The sequence below is a fragment of the Mustela nivalis genome, assembly GCF_964662115.1.
Source record: "Mustela nivalis genome assembly, chromosome: 7".
In the NCBI taxonomy this organism is placed as follows: Eukaryota; Metazoa; Chordata; class Mammalia; order Carnivora; family Mustelidae; genus Mustela; species Mustela nivalis.
Genome location: NC_139026.1, coordinates 4,380,210 through 4,404,508, shown reverse-complemented (window position 1 = coordinate 4,404,508; position 24,299 = coordinate 4,380,210). Strand labels below are relative to the sequence as shown.

At 57.4% G+C, this 24,299-nt stretch overlaps 2 protein-coding genes and 1 long non-coding RNA gene across 11 annotated transcripts in view; 2 read left to right on the top strand and 1 right to left on the bottom strand.

Annotated features, from left to right (window-relative positions):
- The window catches only part of PRR5 (proline rich 5), a 51,648-nt gene extending 47,637 nt beyond the window's left edge, over positions 1 to 4,011 (top strand). For 8 of the 9 annotated variants that reach the window (XM_082739835.1, XM_082739838.1, XM_082739836.1 and 5 more), the window contains one exon: positions 672 to 1,636. In XM_082739835.1, coding sequence (XP_082595961.1) covers positions 672 to 1,147 — 476 coding nt within the window. In that variant the 3' untranslated portion in view covers positions 1,148 to 1,636. Of the gene's footprint in view, positions 1 to 671; positions 1,637 to 3,598 lie in introns of those variants that run through there. The other variant, XM_082739833.1, reaches the window with a different exon arrangement.
- An 8,876-nt stretch (positions 4,012 to 12,887) lies between these two features.
- LOC309869186 lies at positions 12,888 to 15,369 on the bottom strand. Its single transcript, XR_014314039.1, has 3 exons — positions 15,142 to 15,369; positions 14,049 to 14,253; positions 12,888 to 13,089 (listed from the first exon to the last, which is right to left on the bottom strand). It is a non-coding gene; the product is annotated as an uncharacterized lncRNA (long non-coding RNA).
- The window catches only part of LOC309869177 (rho GTPase-activating protein 8-like), a 56,636-nt gene continuing 46,909 nt past the window's right edge, over positions 14,573 to 24,299 (top strand). The window contains 3 exon segments of the mRNA XM_082739828.1: positions 14,573 to 14,616; positions 21,988 to 22,093; positions 23,141 to 23,251. Coding sequence (XP_082595954.1) covers positions 23,206 to 23,251 — 46 coding nt within the window. The 5' untranslated portion in view covers positions 14,573 to 14,616; positions 21,988 to 22,093; positions 23,141 to 23,205.

The window sequence follows — 24,299 nt, the reverse complement described above, 5'->3', positions numbered from 1 at the left end:
CTGGGCAGGTCTCTGAGCCACTCACTGTGCTCAGCCCTGCCACATGGTGGTCAGTCTTTGGAACTGCAGGGCCCTGAGTGGGAGCCTGAGATCTGGCCCCCCACCCTGCACCCCCAGCGTGCCCACCACAGTCCGAATAAAACCCCAGCCCCGAATTCATGTGAAAAGACCCTTTCTCATCCTCCCCACCCCCATCCTGGCACTTAACCACTACTTGACCTGTGGTTGGTTCCCTCCCCACCACACACTGGGACTCCAGGAAGTGCTACAGGTTGTTTAACTTTCAACAGGTGGGGAAACTGAGGCATGTGTGCATTGGAACCCAGCCCTGCACCTCCACACACCCACCCCCCCCGCCTACCTCCAGGCTGAGGCTGGGACTGAGGAAGGAAGGAAGAAGTCACATAGGGACACACACAGTGTTAGAGCCGACTCCCCTTCCTTGCAGGGGTGCGCGGGGGCTGGGCCAAGGATCTGCACCGTTCAGGTTTTTCCCCGTGGCTGCCCTTTCTTGCGGAGCTAAGCGCACAGTAGGTGCTGGCTAGACTCTGGCCCCAGGAAGGGCCTAGAATACGCAGGTGCCTAGGTTTGCCAAGTGACCACTTCCCACCCTGGCCCCCGCCCCCCCCCCAACCCCATGCCTGACACCTTTTCTGTCTGTCTGTCTGCAGAGAAGCACTTCCTGCGCCGCTCCCGCTCAGGGGATGTGCTGGCCAAGAACCCAGTGGTGCGCTCCAAGAGCTACAACACCCCGCTGCTGAACCCCGTGGCCGAGCACGAGGCCGAAGGAGCAGCCGCCGGCGGCCCCGGCATCCGCAGACACTCCGTCTCGGAGATGACATCCTGCCCGGAGCCCCAGGGCTTCTCCGACACACCTGGCCAGGCCCCCCCTGGGGCCTTGAGATCCTCTATCGGCCCCCAGTCGGGGCCCTGCCCCAGCAGACTGTACCCCCCTGCCCAGCCCCCCGAGCCTGGCCCAGGCGCGGCCCACCCCTCCCCACCCTCCTCCAGTCCAGAGAACCTGGTGGACCAGATCTTGGAGTCCGTGGACTCGGATTCAGAAGGGATCTTCATTGACTTTGGCCGGGGCCGGGGCCCAGGCGCATCGGAGTTTGAGGGGGCCGGGGGTCGGCGGAGCATCGTGTGAGGGCCTCGCGTTTCTGCTGACCCCTGTGTGCCTGGGGGGTACGTGTGTGTAAGAATTTTTTTACTCTGTCCCGGCCAGTCAGCTGTGGGTCCCAGCCACTGTGCCGTTCCGGAGTCTTCGTTGGAGAAAGCTTCACCCCCCGAGCCCCCGGCCCTGCTCCGTTCGGGGCACGTGGTGGCAGCTCCAGTGGTCTCACGTGGGTCACCAGGCGCACCGGTCCGCCCTGTGTGCACGGAGCAGACCTGGCCACCACCCCCAACCTGCCCCAGCCCGCCAGCGTCCACACCCACGGAGACAACACTGTGGCCCAGCCAGGCTTCCGGAATGATTCCCAGAGCAAGGGGGGTCGGTAGCAGACCTGCCTTCCCCCTTCCCACTCACCTGAGGCCACAGCATGTGCTGTGGGCTCCTGTCCCAGACGCTCACATAGGCTGTCCTCACTCGGGGCAGCCACGGGCAGGAAGAGGATGGAATAAAGGTGTCTGCCCCAATCCCGAGCTCGTGTCTCTGACGCCAGGCCCCAGACGTCCTTTTTCCCTGGTGCTCACCCTCCGATGTCCCCTTGCCTCAGTGGGGCCTCCCTTCCCCACTCCCAGGGAGGGCGAGCTCCTCGGGTCCAATTTCCTGGTCCTCTCCTGACACTGGGGCCCAGAGGCCCCAGAAGGAAGAGTTGTGAAGCCGGGAGCAGCCGGGACCGTGGTGGGGAAGGGACATGCTCAGAGGGTCAGCGATCAGCGTGGCCAGCAGTAGAGCAGCCTGGGGAGCAGGCCTAATGGAAGGGGGGCTGGGGAGTTCTGTGAGTCAGGTGGTCAGGGAAGGAAGGTTGATGCCTCGCCCAACGCCAAATCACAGGGGCCCCCATCCCCGGGGACCGGCCAGAGGGATCCCCTGCCTGCATGGGCCTCTCCTGTCTACTGGGGCTCATTTTGGGATGCACACGTGCGTTGGGGCTGCAGGGCCACGGGGAGCGCGGTCTTGTGTGTAAGGAGGGGAAGTACTCACTTCACAAGCTCCGTGGCTGCTCGGCCTCGGAAAATGCTCCAGCAGTGGGCGGGGGAGCCCCCCAGGTGGGGCTCAGCTGGGAGAGTAAGAGTGACTGGCCCCAGCCTCTGGGGGCACTGGGGCTGGGAATTGGGCCACAAGCCTGTCCCTGGTCTGAGAACCCAGAATGGCCATTTGGCTGGGCTGGTTGATGGGGCTGAGATCCCTGAACGGCCTTCATTGGCTCCCAGATCCTTCACGCAACCCAGATAAGCCTGGACCCAGCTAACATTGGGGTGGGGAGTTGGGGGGGACCATTATCAGTGGGGTCCCCTCAAGGCAAAAGGGTCAGGCGAAGGGCAGAAATGGCAGGGACCTGTCCGGGCTCTGCCCTCACCAGGGTGTTGAGCCCTCTGTGATGTCTCCACCTCCTGGTGTGAAGGACCAGGAGAGCTGAGATTCTCGGGTCCCTGGGGACTCCAGTGGCCTTTGTGGGGCACCCTGAGGTCTTTGCCAAATCCTTCCCTGGACGGAGGGAGGCCCCATGCGCCAGCCAGTGGGGCCTCACCGGCGATGGGGAGGCTGGAGCCCCGGGGAGGGCGGAGGGCGGGTGCTAAGCCTGGGTCCTGAAGAATCCCAGGGGCTGCTTCGGCTGCGGCTGTCCAGCCCCTGCCCCCCCCCCCCCCAATTAAAGGAGCAGCTCATTGTCTGGGTTGGGAGCAGGTCTGTGTCACACGCAGCCTTGTTCAAAAAGCGTTAATGGAGATCTGCATCAAAACATCCTGTTATACATTGGTAAATTACGTGTGAAAAATCAGGAACAGATCACACCAGGTCCCCACACACAAAGGTCCCCCCGAACCCGCAGAACCTCAGACTCTGGCTACTGGTGTCCCCTCCAAGAACCAAACTTCCTTATGATGAAGGTCCCAGCCCTGCTCAGGTCTCACGTTGGCTACCAGGAGCTCAGGCCAAGCCCCGAGCTGGCTGTGGCCGGTGTAGACCTGTGGCTCTGTCTGCCCCCGTGACCTGCCATCCTTCCACACCCCCCACCCCCCTCCCGTCTCCAGTCTCTCCACGCATTCCTTCCTCAGGACTTGTCACTGAATTTTCAGGGGGTGGAAACGGGTTATGGGGCCAGAACTTTCTGCCGGCGTTCCTGTTGTGGGGAAAGCCATTCGGACATCCGCAACCCCATGGCCTGGGAGAGAGCTGGGCCCAAGAGGGGCCCGGGGGGCTTGGGCTGCACGAATTCTGGGGAGACCCGATCTGACACAGGAGTCCAGGACTAGTCTGTCCCCCCACGAAGAGGCCACCTGTCCTGTCCCCGCTGAGTCCCCAGCCACAGGTCGAGCCTGTCGAATGTGTGACCTCATTGGTTAACGGTTCACTGTCCACGCGCCACCAGGGCGCCTTCTCCAGTGGAGGGTTTCCCACGTGGCTCACTGTTCCCATCTCTGTCTGTCGTAGGTCCTCCGGTAAGCCTCCAGGGCCAGGGTCTCCGGCCCGCCCACACCTGCCGATGGGACTCTGCTGTGACCCTCGCCCAGCTGACGCGGGGGCTCCGAAAGCCTGAAAAGAGAAGTCCTGCTCCACAGTCCAAGCCCTTAGTGCTTCAGGCAAAAACCCACCCGGAAGCAGGCCCTGGAGCGTCGCGCTTATGGGAATGGGACGCCCGCTCTGCCCGGCAACCTCCGCGGATGAAGAGGGCAGTGACAAGGACGCAGGGGCCACAGAGGGCCACGGAGGGGGACGATCTGGGGGAAACCAAAAAATCGTCTTTAAGAGTTCATCTGGGGAACCCCTGCCCGTGCGACAGAGCGGGGATCCCACCCTCCGTCTCGGGGGTCTTGACGTGGTCTGTGTGACTCCTTCGGGCACCTGGGAAGCCCAGGGATGCTCTCTTAGAATAGTGTTTTTACAATAAAATACCTAAGATCACGAAGGAAACCAACTCTGCTGAAACCACGACGCCCAGCCCATCTTTAATGCGTGTGGACGGCGGCCTCGCGCGTCTCTACGGGTGGGTCGGCCGCCGGATCTCACACGGGCCCGTGCTCACCTGGACATCAGAGGAGTCAGGAGTCGAGATGATATTTCCGGGTCTCAGCACCCCCTGGGTGTGACGTGAGCCAGTGTGATCTCTGCTGGGGACAAACCTTGAGGGCTGCTCGTGGCGGGGCTGGGCTTGGTTGATGGTGATCCCCCACAAGAGGGCAGCTAGCCAAGCTGCCAGTGTCTGTCCCCAAGTGCTGGGTCCCCGAGTTTTATCCGCCGGCAGCTCTGGGAGTCTGAGGAAGGGCCCTTCTGGACTGCCTCTCCCCGCAGCTGCGCCTCCGGCCAGCCGCGTCAGCATGGGGTGGACAGAGGGGCTGCCACCCCGTGGCCCTCCTGGAGCCCTCTGCGGCTGCCCGGTGCCCTGGGCGAAAGTGTCCCGCTTTGCAGGCTGGGGTGGACGGTCCTCCCTGGGCCACCCCTGGCTGCTGGCTCCCCATGCTCGACACCGTCCTCCGGGGACGTACAATCCCCAATCCCCGTGTGTGCACACCCATGCATGCAAGTGCACATGTGCACACACGTACCCACGTGCACACACCTTCACCTCCCTGAGGCCTGTTGCTGCTTCCTACCCCCACCTCCAACCCCCATTCTCTGCTTTCCCTGAGCCTGGACCCATTTGCCTGCATACAAGATGTTGCCGGTGTCCCTGTGGGGAAACCTTGGCCCGTGACATTCCCACAACACCGTGAGCCCTGGGAAGGCAGGCTCGTGCTGATCTGGCCAAAGACATAGGGCGCTCCATGGCCCCGCTGCCAGCCTCACTTGCAGCCCTGGAACCCAGCAGGGGTGAAGGTAAAATGAGGGTCCCTCCTGGAGGAGGACACGGGACAGGAGCAGCGGCCTCAAAGCAGGACTGGTTCCTGCGTCGTGTTCTCCCTGAACAACCCTGGTGCACCAGAGCATTCCGGACAGGGGGACTTTCAGGGATCTCCCCCGAGGGCGGGGGGCCTGCGAGAGAGCATGCACCCTCACCACCCTGCATACACCCCTGCATTCCTGTAAGACTTCAGCTTCCCCTCCAGCTCCTGCGCATCTATGCAGAGACAATTCTGCGCGCGTGTGTGTGTGTGTGTGTGTGTGTGCGCGCACGCGTATGTTTGTCTCGTCCCTGCCTGTCTCTGTCTCTGTCCTGCTGACGGCACGAGACCGTCTTGGCCCTGGCCCCTCAGCATCTCCCTCCTTTCAGGCAAAATGTTCCGCGGGGTCCCCTAGCCCCAGACTTCCGTACTGAGCCTGACCCTTCTCAACAAAGGCCCTATCAGCCGCCAGGACCCACCTACTTTCAGAAGCAGGAGAACTGGACGTGGACAAAGTCACCTGCGGGACGGCTCTCCTGGGCCCCAGGAACTTCCCCCTCTTGCTCTGGGCGGGCGTCCGCCTCCGCCTCCCGTCCCGTCCCCGTCCCCGTCCCCGGCGGCCCCACCCATCCTCCTTCACAAGGGACAAGGCAGAGGCTCCAAGAGGTGTGAGTTCGACTCCGTCCTGCTGTGGAGCTCTGGTGGCCGCCAGGCCACGCGTCTGGGATGTGGACGTGGGACCTGTGGCTGGGGACCTGCACCTTCCCCCTCCCCCACCGGGGCCTGGCTCAGAGGGTGCCGTCCAGCAGGTGTCTGCTGGGTGAGCTGAATGGCAGAGGAGCCTCTCGAAAAAAGGCCAGGCCAGAGGGAGCCTTGGTTCTTCTCTTGGAAAAGGTAGACGGAAATCCTACAATATTTTTAGCCTCTCTCCACACTGCCCCTTGTTGTCTTCATGTCGTCCCAGATTTCCATCCAAAATGGCACTGGCACTTCCGCATGGGTTTGTTTTAGGGTGAAGCACGCCGCAAACACACGGGGTCCCCGTGGCGGGGGGCACGCCCGCGTGCATGACCGACACGGCCCCCAAACTTCACAGGAAAACCTCTGGCCTTCCTGGATCTCAGTCTGGGCCGGCCAGGCAGGGTCATGGAGGGGCAGGGCACACCCTTTGGGGTTTCAAGTTCAAGCCTGCGGGAGCGTCTGCCCCTCAGTCTATTCAAACCTTGGGCGGGCGGCGATGCTCTGCCGGCTGCGCTGTCCCCATCGGTGGCCGCCTCCCGGTGCTGTCCTGGCAGCCGGGACAGTGGGTGTGAGACCCTCACACCACGGTCCTCGTCCTGCAGAGGAGGGGCTGGGGAAAACGCCCCTCTCGGAGTGACTAGATTTCATCGCTGCCCCGTCACATGGAGGACCTGTGCTCCCGAGGATGCAAGTCCCGCGGGCACACACACTCACAACAGCCAACGGTCTCCCCCTCCCCCCACAGGAGTTCCAGAATCAACTTCCGTGTGCCTGGAACCAGCCATCCTGAGACCGTGGGAGGCCCGCGATATTGTATTCAAGGAGTCCATCTGGGTTCCCCTGGCCTCTACCTCTTGGTGGGGGGCTGGGTGCTGCCTCAGGTGTCCTACTGGAACAGGAGCCCCCCCAGCCCCGCCTCTCCCCCAGCTGCCGCTGCAGCCCCAGCTGCCTTGAAGCGGGCAGGGCCACTCACCCACTCACCCCTGCTGCTGAAACTCCTCTCCTTCTCTCTGCGTCTCTGTGGCCTCCCCAGGCTGCACGTGCCCTGCCCACCCCCAGCCCCAGACTCCGGCTCCAGAGCCTCGCAGCGGGAGGGCCCTCGGCGTGTCCCCACCTTGCTATCAGTGCCTTTGCCCAGGTCTGGGCTCTTCTGTCTTATCTCTCAGACACACACACACACACACACACACACGGACTCACAGACACATTCGCATGCATGCGTGGGCATGCTGACGGCCACACACGCACACACACATTGCACGCATGCACACACTCACATGCTTCTGGGAGCGAGGCCTCCCTCCCCGCTGTAGGGAGGGGGTGGCTCTTGCAAAGGAGGGTCACAGATATCCCCTGGCGCCCTCCCACCGCCCCAGAGAACCCTTCGCCCAAGGCCACCCTAACAGAGGGGCAGATACATGGTCGTTCGAGGCACCTGCCTGCATTTTGCTGGGGCTCTGTGTCTTAGTCAGGTCCCCCTATGTACAGATACCACAGCCTGGGGACCGTAAGCATCAGGCATTCATTTCCCACAGCTCCCGAGCCTGGAAGCCTGAGATCCGGGGGCGACACCCTCAGGTTCTTATAAGGACTGTCTTCCTGGCTTGTAGACAGTCACCTTCTCACTGTGTCCTCAGCGGGTGGACAGAGAGCTCCTCATGTCTCTCCTTCAGGACACTCATCCTATAGGGTCAGGACCCACCCCATGACCCCATTTAACCTTAGTTACGTCCTTGGGGACCCCATCTCCAAACAGTCATTCTCGTGGTTCTGGTTCCAATGTACAAGTTTTCAGGGGACACAGAGCCATCCACAGCACCCTGGTGAGGTGATGGGTCCATTTCTCGGGCAGCAAGACCCCCCGGGCCCATCCCAGAAGTCAGAGGAGGGTCACCACGGGGCCACAAACCCAGCCCAGGTATGGGAGCCCCGCCCACCCTATGACATTTAGGAAAACGGCGGGTGGAGGGGATGTTGTCATTGGAGCCTTCCTGGTGTCTTCGCCTGCCTGCACCCCTTCTGAGAGGTAACATTTGCTTTGGGGTGTGTGTGTGCGTCCCACAACAGACACCCACGAGCAGGAGACCTCCGTGGGGATGGCCTTGGAGCGCAAGCGTCCTCCGAAGTGCCCGCTCTGCTCTCGGCGTGTCAGTGTGTGGAAGGACCACCTCCTGCATTTAGGAATCACAGGTGGGAGGAGTCCTGTGTTCTGGAGGGAGAGGGAGGAGGGGTTCCCTCGCGCGGTGGCGGAGCTGTCTGAAGCCGAGGATGCCCCCAGCGAAGGAGCGGAAAACGCGGGGAACAGGAGAAAGCCTGGGCACCCGGCACGTGCCTCCGAAGATTTGACTCGTTTTGATCTCCCTTTCGACCGTGAAAGTAATATTTGTCCTATAATTTAAAAGAAAGACTGCTAGGTATCAACCCAGAACGGCTGAACGTGGTGCTTGAAATAGTGTTTGCATGTTCATCGCAGCATGATTCACAGTCGCCTGAAGGTGGGAGCCACCCAGGCCGCCCATCGACCGACGAGCAGATGGACCAAACGCGCTCCTTCCACACCACGGAGTAGGGAGACCACCACGGAGGCAGATCCCGACACCTGCCTCGACATGGACGAACCTTGAGGACCCTATGCTCGGTGAAATACACCCGTCACGGAAGGACAAAGCCTGCAGGATTCCATGTTATGTGAAGTCCCTAGAGTCGTCAAACTCATAGAGACAGAAAGTAGACAGGGGGTCACCAGGGGCGTGGGGAGGAGATTGGGGTGTTATGGTCTGACGGGAGCAGAGTTTCAGCTTTGCGAGATGAAGAGTTCTGCCCGCTCACCCCACGCCGTGTGAATGTGCTCCACCGTTAGGGCTAGGAAGGAGGAAGGGAGGCAGGAGGGAGGGTGGAGGACGTCGAGAACGACTTCCTGCCCTCCCTGCAGCATCTCCCTCGGGGAGTGTGGAGCGCCCTGCACTGGCCCCTAGGCTGAGGCCCGAGTGGGGTTGGGGCGTTATTGCAGTGAGGGACTCGGTCCCTGAGCTCCAGGAGTGTCCAGCAGTGATCTTGGGGATTCAGGGGAACATCAGCCAGACAAGCCCCTAACATCGGGACGCTCTTCCGCATCCACCTCCTGCGCACACCGAAGGCCCACACTTCCTGGTCTCCTGGTGGCAGGTGGGGCCACGTGACCGGCCCCGGCCAATGAGCTCTATGCAGAAGGGACACGGGGGCCCTTTGCAGTTGCCAGGTGGAGACTCCCGGGATCTCACCTGCCCTCTGCCTGGGGATGGGCAGGATTCCAGAGGGGGCTGCTCTGTGAGGTGGGGTCTTGCAGACAAGGTGTGAGTGGGAGATAGACCTGAGTCTCTGTGAGCCCCTGAGATGGGCGGATGTTTATTACTGTTGCGTGGCCCGGCTGGAGCTGGCTGGTACGCTCTGCTTTCCCAGATATGCTATAGGAAAGCGGTGGGTGAACCGGGAGAGAAGGCTGAGTGGGGTAGGCGGGTTTATGTGTTTACACGTGTTGCGTGCCTTCCTGGGTAGAGCCGGGCCCCAGGGTTCTCATCCCGAATTGGTCACTACCTTGCTGTGTGATGTTGGGCAAGTCCTCCGTCCTCAGTGTCTGGTATCTGCAGCAAGGGTTTTTCCAAATATAAAATCCTGTGAGCTTGGTGATGGTTCTCGGCTTGTCCATGCACCGTGGACACATGGGGAGCGCGAATATAAGAATGCAAGCTCCGAGACACCAGCGTCCCTGATTCAGCAGCTCCTCGCATAAGACAGTATGGGGCAGACAAGCACTTAATGGGTTTTGACCTGCAAGTGATAATGGCTTAATCATAAACGGATGGTCTTACCCCAAGAACGCTTCTCCTCATTGACTGATGTGTTTGCTTAGAGCTCAGAACTGCTTTAATAGGCTGTAAAAAGCTATACAAATGTAAAGTATCATCCACATCATCACAAGAAGAATTTCTCATGCTGACATTTCTGTTTTCACTATGGGGATTGATGTCAGCCTGTGTTTGGCGCGGGAAGAGGAACGTAAGACAGGAGGCCGTGGAATAGGGCAGGGTTCTCCTCTGCAAGCAGCCGAAGCAGATTTTGGTTGATTACAGAGGAGTTCGTTAAAGGATTTGGGGAGATCCCAGAGTTGTCAGTAGGTGGGAGCCAACACTGAGGTAGTGCTCCCTTCCAGGACAAACTTGATGGGAAAATAGCTGCCACTGCAGTCCCTGCACAGGGACACCCCCACCGCACAGAGATGCCCCCACTGCACAGGGATGTTCCAATTGCCCTGGATTGAACCCACAGCTGCCACCAGGCCTGATAGCAATCATGTTCCAAGTACTTATAGCCACTGCAGCCTCCCCCACCCCCAACACTGCACGTCGCCCTCCTGCCCTTTCCACTGTAACATATTCCCGGACTGGTTCCTCCCTAAGCACGTACATCACAATGGTGGAGCCTAAGTTGTCGTCTGGGCCTTGGTTGCAAAGGAGGCCAGGTAAATCCATTGTCTGGCCACCTTGGGCAGAAAGATTAGGAAGAGTGAGCATCCCAGTGCAGCAGGGGTGTGTGAAAGGTGCACGGGGCCAGAAGGCACAACCAGTGTCCCACTCTGATGTCAAATAGGGCATCAAGAGCATGGCCTGCTCAGTTGCACATCAAGAGGATTTCAACAATTAGGACCAAAGGATCCCAGAAAACATGGTGAACCTCATGGAGGGTCCACAAGGGTCGTCGCAGTTTGCAGTGAGGACTAACAACCAGACACATTTGCTCCGAAACGGGTGCGGGCGCAGGCTAGGAGGGTGGGTGGAGGGTCCTGACCGCTGCAGGGAAGCCTCCTGGCCTCGATGGGTCTCAGGGGCCCGGCCTTGAACGAGAGGAGTGGGACGCGATCTAGATGATCTAGATCCCTTTAGACTCCGTCCAGCCGCCGCGCCCACATTCAGCAGGGAAATCCTGGTTTCGAGGTTTTAATAAGGTTCAAAGCAAAGCAAGTCTTGGCTCCAGCAGCTGGCAGGGAGAGTTAATTTGCGAGAAAACAAATGTGAAGCCTAAGACGTTGGACCAAAGGATCTTTATTTCCTCCTTCCTTCAAGCTCTCCAACCCCCAGTGCTTATTAATGTGGAATTTGCTGCTTGGGGGAGAGCCAAATCTCCGACTTCATAAACATTTGTAAGAGCAAATTTAATAAAGCCGGGAATAATGCCATTCAGATGTAATTCCTTCGTTTCGCATTATTATTCTTTGTCTTCTATTGCAAGGCATTCGAAATGCACGGAGTTATTGTTATAGCAACAAAAGGAAATGAGTAACTGGTGCCTTGCTGATTAGACACACTTGGGGAAAAAACAGAAAAAAGAACCAAACAGGACCTGCCGGGGTTTTGCTGTTCCTTTCTGTTTCTCTTTCCTTTTCCCATGAATGGCGGAATACACCGGCATTGTTTCCCCTCTCATCATTCTGTATTATTGCTTTATTGTGCATATTTTATTATCACTAAGCTATACTTGAGGAATTTGTATGAGGTTTACACAAACACAAATGCGAGGGTGGCATTCCCCCTCCACGTCTTGATACCATGGAATTATGGGCCAGCCGCACACCAGCTGGAGGATGTTTTCTCTGACTTCTGCCCTAAGTTGCTTTTTAAAACAGAAAACCTACAAACTGTCCCTCTTCCATGGGGGACCGATCTTGCATTCATACTAAAAAAAAAAAAAAAAAAAAAAAAAAAAAAGACGTTTGCCTCCCAAAAAGGAAAAGAGAAACGTGGCACCAAGCACTAGAACAACCTGATCCTGTGTGTGAGTCGCTAATATGAATCAAATCCTTGGGGCGCCTGGGTGGCTCAGTCGCTTGACATCTGCCTTTGGCTCAGGTCATGATCCTAGGGGCCTGGGATCGAGCCCCACATTAGGAAGCCTGCTTCTCCCTCTCCCACTCTCCCTGCTTGTGTTCCCTCTCTCACTGTGTCTCTCTCTGTTAAATAAATAAAATCTCTTAAAAAATAAATAAATTGATGTCATTGTCATGTTTTGAGAGCAAGTACTTGGTGTTGAAATGGGCCCATTCCTGCTCCGTCCAGAGGCTCAAACACGCACTTGTGTGAGAAGTTAGCCCCGCAGTCCCTTCCTCGCTACCTGGAGCCCTCTGGCAACAAGGAGGGGATATAATCATAATTTGCAGGTGCACTATGTTAGTTGAACAGGCTGGTTGGTGAGGCTACAAATTCTTTGCACATGAAAAGGCAGCTACTTGGGTAATGATGTCCCTGGGCATACCGGGGAGCAAGAGTGACTGAGTCCGGCGACACAGACTGGGTGCTGTCACTCACTGCCGACTAGATCCTGAGGCCCGGAGAAGATCGAAGATTGGCAGTGACACAGGAAAGGAGTTTATGTCAGCGAGGCTGACCCCGGGAAGACAGCGCCCTGACATCTCAAACACTGCCCCCAAAGAGCTGGAAGGATGTCTGGGTTTACGGAGGGAAAAGGTGGGACAAAGACCGGTGGGCAGGTGCAAGTGGGCGGTACAGGTCAGGCCGGTCATTGTCACGGGCTCAGTCACCCGGGGGAATTGTTGGCTCAGGGTGGGCCCTGTTGCTTGAGGGGGTAGTTTTGGTTCCCATCGGGGGACGCTTTGCCTGTACGGTCTTTTGTGGGAGTTAAGAGATGCGCTGGAAAGAACTTAGTGGGAAGGTCCACACAGAGGTCAGCATGGAGGCCGTGGGAATCCTCTTTCAACGCGAGCAGGAAACTGGAGTCATTCTTTCATCCACATTGATTGGGGCAGGCAGTGAGCAAACCGCCTGCCCTGCAATGGGAACAGCCAGCGTTTGGAGCTGGGCACTGGTCCTGTCTACACTAATCCATATTCATTTCCTTTATGGTTATCATTAGCAAAACTGGCGTGAAGCTGACTGTCTTGACTTTGGGGAGGTTAAGTTCTTGGTCTAACTCCTTTCCCATTTCTGGAATGGTTGTGTGTCTTAGACTCAGCCGATCGGCGGCCTTCCTTGGGTTTGTTTTTCTTTCTTTCCTTTTTTTTTCTTTCTTTTTTGTTTTTTTCCTGCTAGAATTGTCAGGAGAGAAATTCTGCAATTTGGTTAAATAAATCAGAGGATGCTTTGGGTTGTAAGAATCAGAAAACTCTAAACTAGCTTCAACAATGAGAAATTTATTGGAGCATCAAACCAGAATGTCCAGAGGTTCTGACAGGCTTCAGGACAGGTTTGATCAAGGGGTTCATCACTGTCACCAAGGACCCAGCTCCTTGCCATCTCTGTTCAGATCTCTTTGTCCGTATCTCTTTGTGGTCACAGGATGGCCCAGTGTGTCTAGTGCACTGATGTACCTCATCTAGGTTGGAAGAGAGAAAAGGAAAAGGTAGGACTTTTTTTCCACCAACTATTCCAGCTGGACTGGCCTGAACTACTCGCTGTGGCATGATGAAGACCTGTGTTGACTGAGCTTAGGCCCAGTTACTTCAAGAACCTCGTAAGCATCACTGGTTAAGAAGAGTAGTATTGTGCCGACTGACATCTGCACTCACATATCCTGCTGGAGGTGGGGAGAGGTCAGTATGCCTGGTTGATTATCTTGGCTGCCGTTGGAGGCTCCTGGGACACCAGCAGCTGTGCAACCTTTCATGCAAAGCAGCCTGGGATTATGGAGCTGCTTGTCCCTCCCCCCCTCTCCTCCCCCCAGAAGGGAAGTGGGGAGAGCAGGAAGGGGAGCACTGGATCTGGGGCAAGGGAAGGATCCTATGGCTGCTGTGTTGAGGCCAAAGAGGCCAGGGCAGAGCAGGGAGGGCCCCGTGGGAGGAGGCTGTTGCAGGAGCCACCTGAGAGGAGTGGGTGGGGCTTGATCTCTTTGGGCCAGTGTAGGGGAGAAAAGTGTGGGCACCGATTTAGAAGTAAAAGCCATCTGGGCTTGCTGAGGGACCACGTATGGGACCTGAGAGCTGGAGAGGAGCCAAGGATGACCCCTAAGGGTTTGGACAGCGCCCCTGGAGAATGAGACAAGAAGCCCCGGAGAGGAGCTGGGCGCTGTCTGCTCAGGCCACCCCCCTCCCCCCATGGAGATGTCAGGTGGGCGGTTAGAGGCAGGACTCTGGACAGGAGATAGAAGTTAGGGATCATCCGGGTATAGACCATATCAAAAGCAGGGCGCTGGATGAGATCAGAGGGAGTGTAGGCGAAAAGGGGGTTCAAACTCGGCCCTGGAGCATACTGCGGGTCAGAACAGTAACAGCTCCCAGAGACAGAAATGCACCGCTTGGCCCCCAGGGACCCTTTAGAGGCCCAAGTCTTGGTCACCTCTTCCAGGAAGTCTTCCGTGCTCCTCAGAATGGGTCAAGGATTGCCCGGCCACTCTCTCTGGGGAGTTCTGAGCTCAACAGCGGTCCCCATCGCAGTCCCGGGAAGGCGGCTCTTGGCCCAGAGGACTCTTTGGGAGATTTTTGTTGAATGTTTCTTCTCGGTTCCTCGAACCTCCCTGCTCCGAACCTCGCTTTGCCTGTCCCTAAAATGGGGAAGCGGACCCTCAAGGAAAGCGCCAGCCCCAGGGGTGGGGGCTGTGCCAAGCGGGGCCTCGAACCAGGCAAGCCTCGGGGGCGCCTCCGGAGCTACCGGACAGGGGTTCGGAGCTCGAGCCCCGCCCAGCAGGCCGGCTCACCTGCACCACGCGCTCCCGGCCCCGCCCGGCCCCGCCCAGCCCCGCGCGACCCCGGGAGTCCCCGCTCCCGAAGAGCCGCGCCGCGCGGGCAGGGGCGGGGCGAGGGGGCGGGGCGATAGGCGGGCCCGGCGTGGGGGCCACTTCCGGGGCGGGGCCAGGTGAGTCGCGGCGCCGCCGAGCCCAGGTGAGGAGCCCGCGGGGCGGTGGCAGGTAAGGCCTGGCGTCCGCGGGCGGGAGCCCGCCTGTGCCTCGCGTGGGGACGCCACGCGGTTCCGCGGGTGTGAGCCGGCGGGCGCGCTCCGTCACCGCGCAGGTGGGCGCGGCGACACGTGACGTGGCAGAGGGACGCGGGCGAACCCAGCGGCCCCGCCACGCCGTGTCCCTTGCCCTCCCCCCTTGCCCCCACACCCCTCCTTGCCCCCTGCCCCGCCTCCCTGGCTGGCCGTGCACCGCCTCCCCCCTGCGCCCTTCCTCTCCTCTCCCTCACCCCTCCCCTCCGTGCTCCGGGCCTTCTCCCCGCCTCTCCTCCCCTTCCTTACCCTGCACCCCGCTTCCCTGCTCCCGGCCTTCTTCCCTCCCCTCCCCACCTCTCCTCTTTCTTGCTGCCTGCAGGCCCTCTCTTTTTGCCCTGCACCTCTCCCTTCCTGCGCCCCTCCGCTCCTCTAATTTTCCTCCCCTAATTCATGGCCTCCATTTGGCTGGGTTGCCCACTGTAGGCCCATCAGCCCCTCTCACCCCAAACCAGGGAGGTAGGACTCATCTTTCCATTTCATAGATGAGAAAGCTGAGGCTGATTCCGTCGCTCTGGCTGGGTCAGCGCCCGGAATGGAAGGCCAGGAGTTAGTGGCCAGAAACTTTGATCGCGTGGCTTGTCAGTCTCCAGAATCCGTTGGAGGAGAGGCCTGGCCCCTTTCACTGTTCTCAAGTCCTAGCATGGGGTCACTGATCTCAGCACTGGCTTGGAGGGTGTGTGTTTGCAGGGGGGCTCCCCAGGCCCCTGGAGAAGGGCCTGTGGAATCCTCAGGAAGCGAGCACAGGGGAGGAATTCCTGTGGGGTGGGGGACATGGCCTTGGCCATCTGGTGGCCACAGACTTGGAGGTTTTTTTGTCTTCTGGGCGTCTGTGAAATGCAGTGTTAACATTCATCCAGGTGAGAACTCAAAATTTAAATGAAGGCTCAACAGTGAACATCCTTTGGTTGGTCTCTGTTGGCAATTTGGGGACCTTGTTTGTGGGTTTCTCCTTTAATACAGGGACTAACCATTCCTTAACCTAACACTGTGGGCAGGGGGCAGGTGAACAGGAACACAGGGTACGTTGGCCTGAACCCGGCTCCTCCTGTGGACAGCCATCTCCACACTCCCTGCCCACAGGGAAGCTAGAGCGAAGCCAGGCGCTAGTGGGAGGTCAAGGAGGGCATCCTGGAGGAGGCAGCCATTGAACTGGAAGATGGATGGGCGGTTGGCACGGAAGGTATGCATGTTGAGGTCACCCAGAGGCCAGGGGAGGTGGGGTGGAAATGCCTTCGGAGGGGTAGGCGGAGCTGGTAGGAATTTCCTTGGACAACACCACTGAGTCCTTGAAATGTGATCTCAGTGAGATGTTTGAAGGTCTGGAAACTTGAGGAGACACCCTGTGGATGCGTGGCATCTCTCCAGCAAGCTGGGTCCGTCATGGGCACGTCGTGCATGGTGGCTTCCGTTAAAGAGGGGACAGCAAGAGCTCGGACCACCCTGGAGGTGCCTGGGCGCTTATCTTCACCACGTCCAAGAATACATCCCATTCTTTGATCTTAACCCGCTTTTGGGGATGAGGAAACTGAGGCACAGAGGCAGCAGGAGGGGGAAGGAGCCGCAAGATGGGGCAGAGCTAGTTTTTAAGCAGGGTCACTTTCTCTCTCAGGGACTCAGCCTCCTAACCTGTGAAATGGCCCCGTTGGCCATCCTTCCCAGAACAGTCACGATCACCATCACTAAGGGCCATTAAGCCCTCACAGAAGGCTTGATTGCCCCACCGCTACAGCCGCTTCCGAGGCAGGACTGTGACTGTTCCCTTTTACAGATGAGGAAAGGGAGGGAGGGAGGCCCAGGTGACTTTACGAGGTTGCAGGGCCAGCGGGCGGAGAGCTGGCCTCATGCCCACCGTGTCACTGCAGCGTCCACACCTCCCCACCGGGCCATGGTGCCTCCGGGGGCACTGAGTTCTGCCTTCTCGGTGGAGCCATTTGAAGCCTGCCCATGACTGCCCACCAGAGCTCTATGAAGTTAGCCTGGGGTAGAAGAAGACTTTTCTATTTCTTTTCGGATAAATTATTAAACTTTTCCATCAATCCTTGGGTTGAAATGGATGCTCAGGGTAGATGTACCGTGTGTGTCCAAGGGCTCCCCGGGCCTCCCGGGGCACATGTAAGGGGAGCCCTTCTGGGCCCTGCACCCGGGGTGGGGATGGCCTGGAAGATGCCCGTGGGGAGGGAGCTCTTGCCGGTGACACGCCCCAGCCGTCTTGGCGGAGGCTCCTGGAACTTCTGGCAGCCAGCTCTGGGTGCTGTCCAGGTTTCTGGGTCCTTGGAGGGCAGGAGACCTGGCTGAGTCTCCGCCCCTGTTTTCTGACCTCTCAAATGGGCCACATCAGGAGCCGGTTGTCCTGAGGCTCAGAGGGAACAGTGTGGACACTCAGTAGGGCAAGGATGGGGCTGAACTTAGTAGTGACTCTGGAGCCCCCACCCCGACTTCCCCGGCCCCCGGCTGTGTGACCTGGACCTGCTAGCCAGCCTTGCTGGCCATCTCTGTGCCTCGGTTTCCCCATCTGTAAGACACAGACAATGTTATCACCTGCTCATTGGATTTCTGGGAGGATCAAATGAGTTAATCCACACTGAGCCCCAGTACAAGATGTGGCACCTTTATAAGTGTGTTTCTCAGCGTCGGTTCGACCCATGGACCCTGGGAGAGTGTGAAGAGTGGACTTGGGTGTGACCCATTCCTTCCCTTGCGGAGGGCAGCTGTTCACCCTTCACTGACCCTGGACAGGTGAGCAGTTAATTTTCCGTTGAGCTGGTGACTGTCCATCAGAAGGAACTGGTCTGGCAGCTCAGGAGTCCAGCAGCTCCTGGGGAGCTGTGTTCCCCACCGCCCTTCTCCGCTGGTGGGCGGTGGGCAGGCTGGGCGGGCATGTTGGTTATCCGCAGGAACGCCCTGGTGGTTGAAGCTGGGGAGAATCTGGAACCAGTGGGGCTGTGGGTGGGGCTTCTGGAAAGTGCCTTTTCTTTAGGGCTTGTTCGGTGCTAAGTTCTCGGTGCCTCTGAGGCCCCTACAGCTCCCAGGTTTGGGAGCTGGGAGCGAGAGAGGGACCACCTTTGGTTCTGTGCTGTTCAAACACCTTGCAGGTTTTTTTTTATTCATTTGTGTTTTCTTCTGTGTGGGGAAGTTCAGACAATTGGAAATAAGCAGGACGTCACAGCATCGGGCACTGTCATGCTACGGCTGAGTCTGACCTAGGCTCACCCCCACTGTGCCTGCTTCCCTCCAGACCTCTAGCCCGCTCCCTGCCACCTGCTCACCCCCTCTTCCTCTCCTGCTCCTATAAAGCAGCCCCCAGACTCCATAAATATCACAGTGTGAATCCTGTTTTCTTACCATGACCGCAAAACCATTGCCACGCTTGAAGCAATGAACACAGGGGCGCCTGGCTGGCTCCGTCAGTGGAACATATGACTCTTGATCTCAGGGTTATGAGTTCAAGCCCCACGGTGGGTGTAGAGACTACTTAAAATGCTAAAAGAACAACACAACATAATTCTGTAATATCCAGTGGTCAGAATTTGGATTCCCATTTGCTACAAAGAACACTTTTTATCTATTTATTTTTTTAAAAGCTTCATGAATGATTTTTTTAAAAAAGATTTTATTTATTTATTTGACAGACAGAGATCACAAGTAGGCAGAGAGGCAGGCAGAGAGAGAGGGGAGGAAGCAGGCTCCCCGCTGAGCAGAAAGCAAGATGTGGGGCTCGATCCCAGGACCCTGGGATCATGACCTGAGCCGAAAGCAGAGGCCTTAACCCACTGAGCCACCCAGGCATCCCAGTAATTATTTTTAAAGATTTTATTTATATATTTGTCAGAGAGAGAGCACGTGCACACACACAAGCAGTGGGCAGAGGCAGAGAGAGAAGTAGGCTCCCTGCAGAACAAGGAACTCGATGTGGGACTCAATTCCAGGACTCTGGGATCGTGACCTGAGCCGAAGGCAGTTGCTTGACCAACTGAGCCACCCAGGTGCCCCAGTTTTTCTTTTTAAGTAGGCTCCGTACCCAGCATGGAGTCCAACATGGGGCTTGAACCCATGACCGTGTGCATAAGACTTGAGCTGAGATCAAGAGTCAGATGCTTAACTGACTGAGCCACCCACGTGCCTCCCCCACAACCAATTTTTTTTTTTTTTTTAAATCGGGATCCAGATAAGGTCTCTGTGTTTTGGTCAGTTCACCTGACTTGGGAGGCACGGCCGCCCGGTTTTGGGCGTGACCCGTGCTAGCTGTCTCTTCCTCGGTGACCACTAGGACGCTTCGCCTCAGAACACTCTGCCCCTTGGTGTGATGTCATCCCTTTCACTTGATTTGATCCTCAGGAAGGTGTCGGTGGGGCTTGTGCCTGCTGCACGGGGCAGGAAGTGGGGCCCGAGGGGAGCTGGCGGCCCCCCTAAGGGGCACTGTGAGAAGAAATGACGGATGACTGGGACGGAATGAGCCCATCTCACCCTGTCCCTGCTGCTCACGGCAGCCGGCTCCGGGACTGGGTACCGACGGGAGCAGAGTCAGGTCCCTGGCTCTGGCAGGTAGAGTGGCCTGACCATCTCCTGGGACCTGGGGCATTTTTTTTTCCCTCTGGCCGCACTGAGGGGAAGTCAGTATTTGGTCTGGCCACACTGTCACCGGATCTTTCTATAAAGAGGTGTCTGATGGCAGAAGTTTGTGGGTTTACCGGGGCTCCGTGGGTCCCACTTCAGTTTCCCAGGAGGCAATGGAGCAGATAGATTTGAATTCAGTTTGTATTATTATTATTATTTTTAAGGATTTTTTTTTTTTTTAAGTTTTATTTATTTAGAGAGTGAGAGCACAGTGTGGGGTGGAGGGGCAGAGACCGGGAGAGAGTCTCAGGCTGACTCCCTGCTAAGCACAGAGCCTGACATGGGGCTCAGTCTCCCAACCCTGGGATCATGACCTGAGTTGAAATCAAGAGTTGGGCCCTTAAATTGAGTCATGTGACCAGGAGCCCCTTTAAAGATTTTATTTTTAAATCTCTGTACCCAACATGAGGATTGAACTTACCACCTCCAGACCAAGAGTCGCATGTTCTACCAACTGCGCCAGCCAGGCAACCCCACCCCCTCCCCCTGATTGAATCATTGAATTGAACGTGAGCCAATGGTAATAATAGAAACAATATATGGATCCCTTACTCCCTGCAGGAGCCATAGGTTCCAGGTAGCCAAGACAGCATGTGCAAAGGCCCTGGGGCAGGAACAGCTTGAAGCATTTGAGGGGCAACCTCAGATGGACTTGAGGCCCATGTGGCTGGAGCAGAGAGAGTGGGGTTGTGTGGCGAGGGCCTGAGGTTGTGGCGGGGCCCAGGCATGAAGAGCCAGTCTTTCAGGTGTTTGCAGGGGTTTGAATTTTATTCCAAGAACTACAGGCAGGTGTTGGTGCTCAGAGGGTGTCAGGAGATTATGGATTGGGTAGTTGGAAGACCAGACTCGGGGAGAGCAGTCTGGGCCAGAGCTATGGGTCTGAGGGTGGAAAGCATGGGGTTGAGCATCCCATAGGAGAGGAGAGGTCCCGAGACTCCTCTGCCCTGATGGGTCTGAGCTGTATGATGGAGACTCTGGCAGGGCCCCAGCTATGTCCTCTCCAGGGACAGAGCAGCCTGGATGGTGGGCAGTGGAGTAAGTGAGGCCAGCAGGGGGCGTGACCTTGAAGTGTTGGTAAGACCCCGCTAGGGATGTCTAGAATGCTGGACTCTGTTGTGTGCCTTTTGTCTGTTCTCTTGTTCAACAGACACTCCCAGCCCTGGGGATGGTAAATGTTGGTCCTCTGGGGTGAGTCAGACACGGCCTGGCTGTCAGTGAACTTATAGGGATGGGTCAAGGACACACAGACACATGGTGCAGTCTGAGGAGGGCTGTGATGGAGCTGGGGGCTGCCAGAGCTCAGAGGAAGGCCCTCTCCCAGCCTTGGGAAGGTGGGGCTTGGGTGGGTGGGGCAACCAGGGCATCAGGAGGCTTTTGATTATAATGAAGAGAAAACCCCTTTCTGAACTGGGTGATATATTGGCCTATGTAGCTGAAGTGGTCTGGTGACAGTGTGGAGATCAGGTATGGCTTGATCAGGGTTTGGCAGTTCCCTGCCTTTTTTATGAACCTCTGGATCTTCAGTGGGGAGCGAGTTGGCTGCAGCCATTTCAGGCCTTATCTTCATCCATGGCTATTTGGAGAGAGACTTTTCCAGTGGTCCTCTCTTGAGATCTTTCCCAGAAGCATCTGGAAGACTTTTCCTGGGGGCCTCACAGGCCTGAATGCACCCACTCCTGTGGCCCCAGAAATTGCCATGTGCTGACTGGCTCAGGCTTGGCTTCCTCAACAAACCTTTGAGAAGAGAGATAGGATTACTCTTAGGTAATCGGGCCACCTGGGAGGGCTGTGCAGGCGGTGGTGTGTACACCTGAGTGGGCACCTGGGAACTCCAGGCAGCGCACCAGGATTGCTGGGGAGGGAGCAGCCCTGTCTGCCCAGCAGGCTGTGGGAGCACTGAGCCTTGACATTGGTGTCTATAAGAGCCACAGGGGGGTCGGGTGGCCCCAACAATGGGACAGGTTCCTTCGCCCTTTGGGAGTACCAGGCCTGGGGCAAGGTCATGCAGCTGGAGGCAGCCTGTTGGATCCTGCTGCTGGTGCCTCAGCAGGGAATCTCGGACAGGTTCTAGTGGGTTCCGGTCCTCCTGCCCAGACAAACGGTCTTCATGTGCCTCCTTGCCAGCATCAGGGACTCAGAACTGTCTGTGAGGTAGTGGGAGGGTCAGATTTAATGAATTTGGAACAGACCTGAAACAGATTTAATGAATTTGGAACAGTTTTTGGGAAGGGGAAAGAGTGCCCCAGTGCGTGCACCGTGGGGGAGGGGCAGGAGAGAGGGGCTTCATCTCAGGACCCTAAGATCATGACCCGAGCTGAAATCAAGAGTCGACACTTGAACAACTGAGCCATCCAGGTGCCCCTAAAAATTACTTTTTATGGGGTCCCTCTAGAGACCCCGGATCCCAGCTCAGTGGTCAACCTTCCACTTTTCCTCCCGCTCCCCCTTAACCTCCCCCCTCCGTTCTCCTCCCCTCCCCCTTCTTCCCCCTTCTCCTTCCCCTTCTCCTCCCCCATCCCTTTTCTTTTCCCCTCCCCCTTCCCCCAGCCAGGAGCAAGGGCTCCAGCACCTCACATGTGGACACTGTCTCCCCTTCCCCTTGGCTGTGCCAGCCCCTCTCCCTGGACCCTGGTGCCTGTGAAATACAGGGTGAGGGACCTTCCCCTCCTTCCAGATCCCTGTAGCAGAACCCTGTTCTGAGACACAAGCTGAGCCCTTCCTCTGTGCACCCTGCACACGACCACACAACTCAAATTCAACTTAGTGCTAATTCGCCCAAGGTAAGTAGGTGTTAATTTGTAGCTACTGCATTAACAGAATTGCTTTGAGGGCCTGTTTGTGAAATGTGCAAATGCATTCTTACAGCAACAAACCATTTTGCTATGAATTATAAACAGATGAGTCCGGCAATTTGAAATCTCTGTCGCATCACGTCCGCGTTGCGGCACGCCTGCCCTGGTCCACGACTGCAGTCAGGTCCGGCCCCCCTTCCTGACTGCTTAAACCCCTCCATGCGGTGGGGGCTCCTCAGGCCTGGCTCACAGCTGGGGGGAGAGGGCTCAGCATGGAGAGCCCCCGGAGGGAATTGCCGTGGGGTGGACTGGAGTGGAGGGGGACAGAGCTTGTGCTTCAAAGCCACCGCCCAGGACAGAAAGTGTGACTGTAGTGTCTGCAGGGCGCTGAGTTCTAGGGCTCCCGGGTCCGCAGGTCCGGGCAGCAGCTCAGCCCCCAGGACACTGATCCGCTGAGGGAGGCCCGTGGCGGCGCTAATCTAAGGATCCAGAATGGGGCGCACTCGCCCGCAGTACATTTGTGGCCGAGGGGACGGGGCACTAACAGTGGGAGAAGTTGCAGAGGGAGAATCCTGCAGACGCAGGTGGTGCGGATGACGAGGGCGGGCGGTACAGATTTGGTCTCCGTGCCAGGGAGAGCGCCCTAGACCCGGGCACCCTTCTGAGGGTCTTTTCTTATTTATAAAGGGTCCCTTTTGACCTTCCCTAAACTAATGAGGTGACTCAGGCTGGGCCCCTAGAGAGGGGACCCCCTCCCCACTCCTGGTTAGAGAGTTAGAACTTTCAGCCCCACCCCTCAAGCTCCAGGGAGGGGGCCTGGGGCTGGAGCCTGAGTTCCATCCCTCTTGGTGGTGATTAGTCACCAGCTGAAGGGGGCAGAGCTCTGAGACCCTGAGGCTAAGAGAGCTTCCTGGCAGGTGAGCCACAGCACACCGCTAGGGAGAGCACAGAGGCTCCATGCATAAATCTCCCCCCATTCCTTGCCCCGTGCGTCTCTTCTGTTTGCCCGTTCCTGAGTCATATTCTTTCCCACAGGTCAGTGATCATAAGTCAGGTGGCTTCCTGAGTTCCTGAGTCTTCTGCTGAGTTACTGAACCTGAATGGCGGCTGTGGGAGCCCCCGAATTTGTAACCGCATCAGTTCGAAGTACACTTTAGCCTGGGTGCCTGGGATCTGGGACTGGTGTCTGAAATGGGGCAGTCACTCGTGGGACTGAGCCCTGAACCAGTGGGGTCTGTGCTGACCCCGGGTTGATTGTGTCAGAGTAAGATTAAATTGTGGGACTCCCAGTTGGTGTTGGAGGATCAGAGAAGTGGTGTTGGAAAAACATCGTTGCTGGAAGAAAACACCACACAGGGGCAGAAAGAAATTCAAGGCTCAGGGAAGAGGCTGTGTAAGGGCCCTGGGGTAGGTGCAGCATGGGGTTTGGGCAAGCCTTTGATGCCTGGTTTCTGTGGCTGCAGCCACCTGAGAAAGGACGCCCAGGGCGAGGGGGTGCGGGCGGAGTCGAAGCCCGACTTGAAGCCCCAGGCTGGGGGCCCTCTTCTCCTTGAGCCTGAGCCTGCTGTCTTGTTAGGAAGGCAGGCGGGGCTAGAAGTGCCTTTCCTCATTTAGGGTCCCTTTCTTGCAAGGCTCAGGGTGCCCAGAGCAAAGTCACATTAAAAAATAATTTCCAGGAGGGCGCCTGGGTGGGTCAGTGGGTTAAGATGCTGCCTTCAGCTCGGGTGGCGGTCTCAGGGTCCTGGGATCGAGTCCTGCATTGGGCTCTCTGCTCAGCCGGGAGCCTGCTTCCCTCTCGCTCTCTCTGCCAGCCTCTCTGCCTACTTCTGACCTCTCTCTGTCAAATAAATAAATAAAATCTTAAAAAAAATAATTTCTAGGGAAGGGATAAAGCTGTGAGTGTCATACCGATATAGACTTGAACACATGTTAAGGATTTTATTAAACTCAAGAGGGAAGCAGGCAGATGCTGTCACTGGTTGAAAGGAGGTTCTGAAGTGCGGAGGCATTTACAGATCCGGAATATGGAAATGAAAGTGAAAAGGGAGGGAATTGGGGCATTTCAGGGGAGGAAGGGGAGCGGGAAGACAGAGGAGTCACGGGATTCCATTGGGCAGGATGGAATTTGCACGTCTGCGGACGAGAAATGATTTTGTCTTGCTCTCACTGTCAACAGTTTGCAGAGTTACCAAGT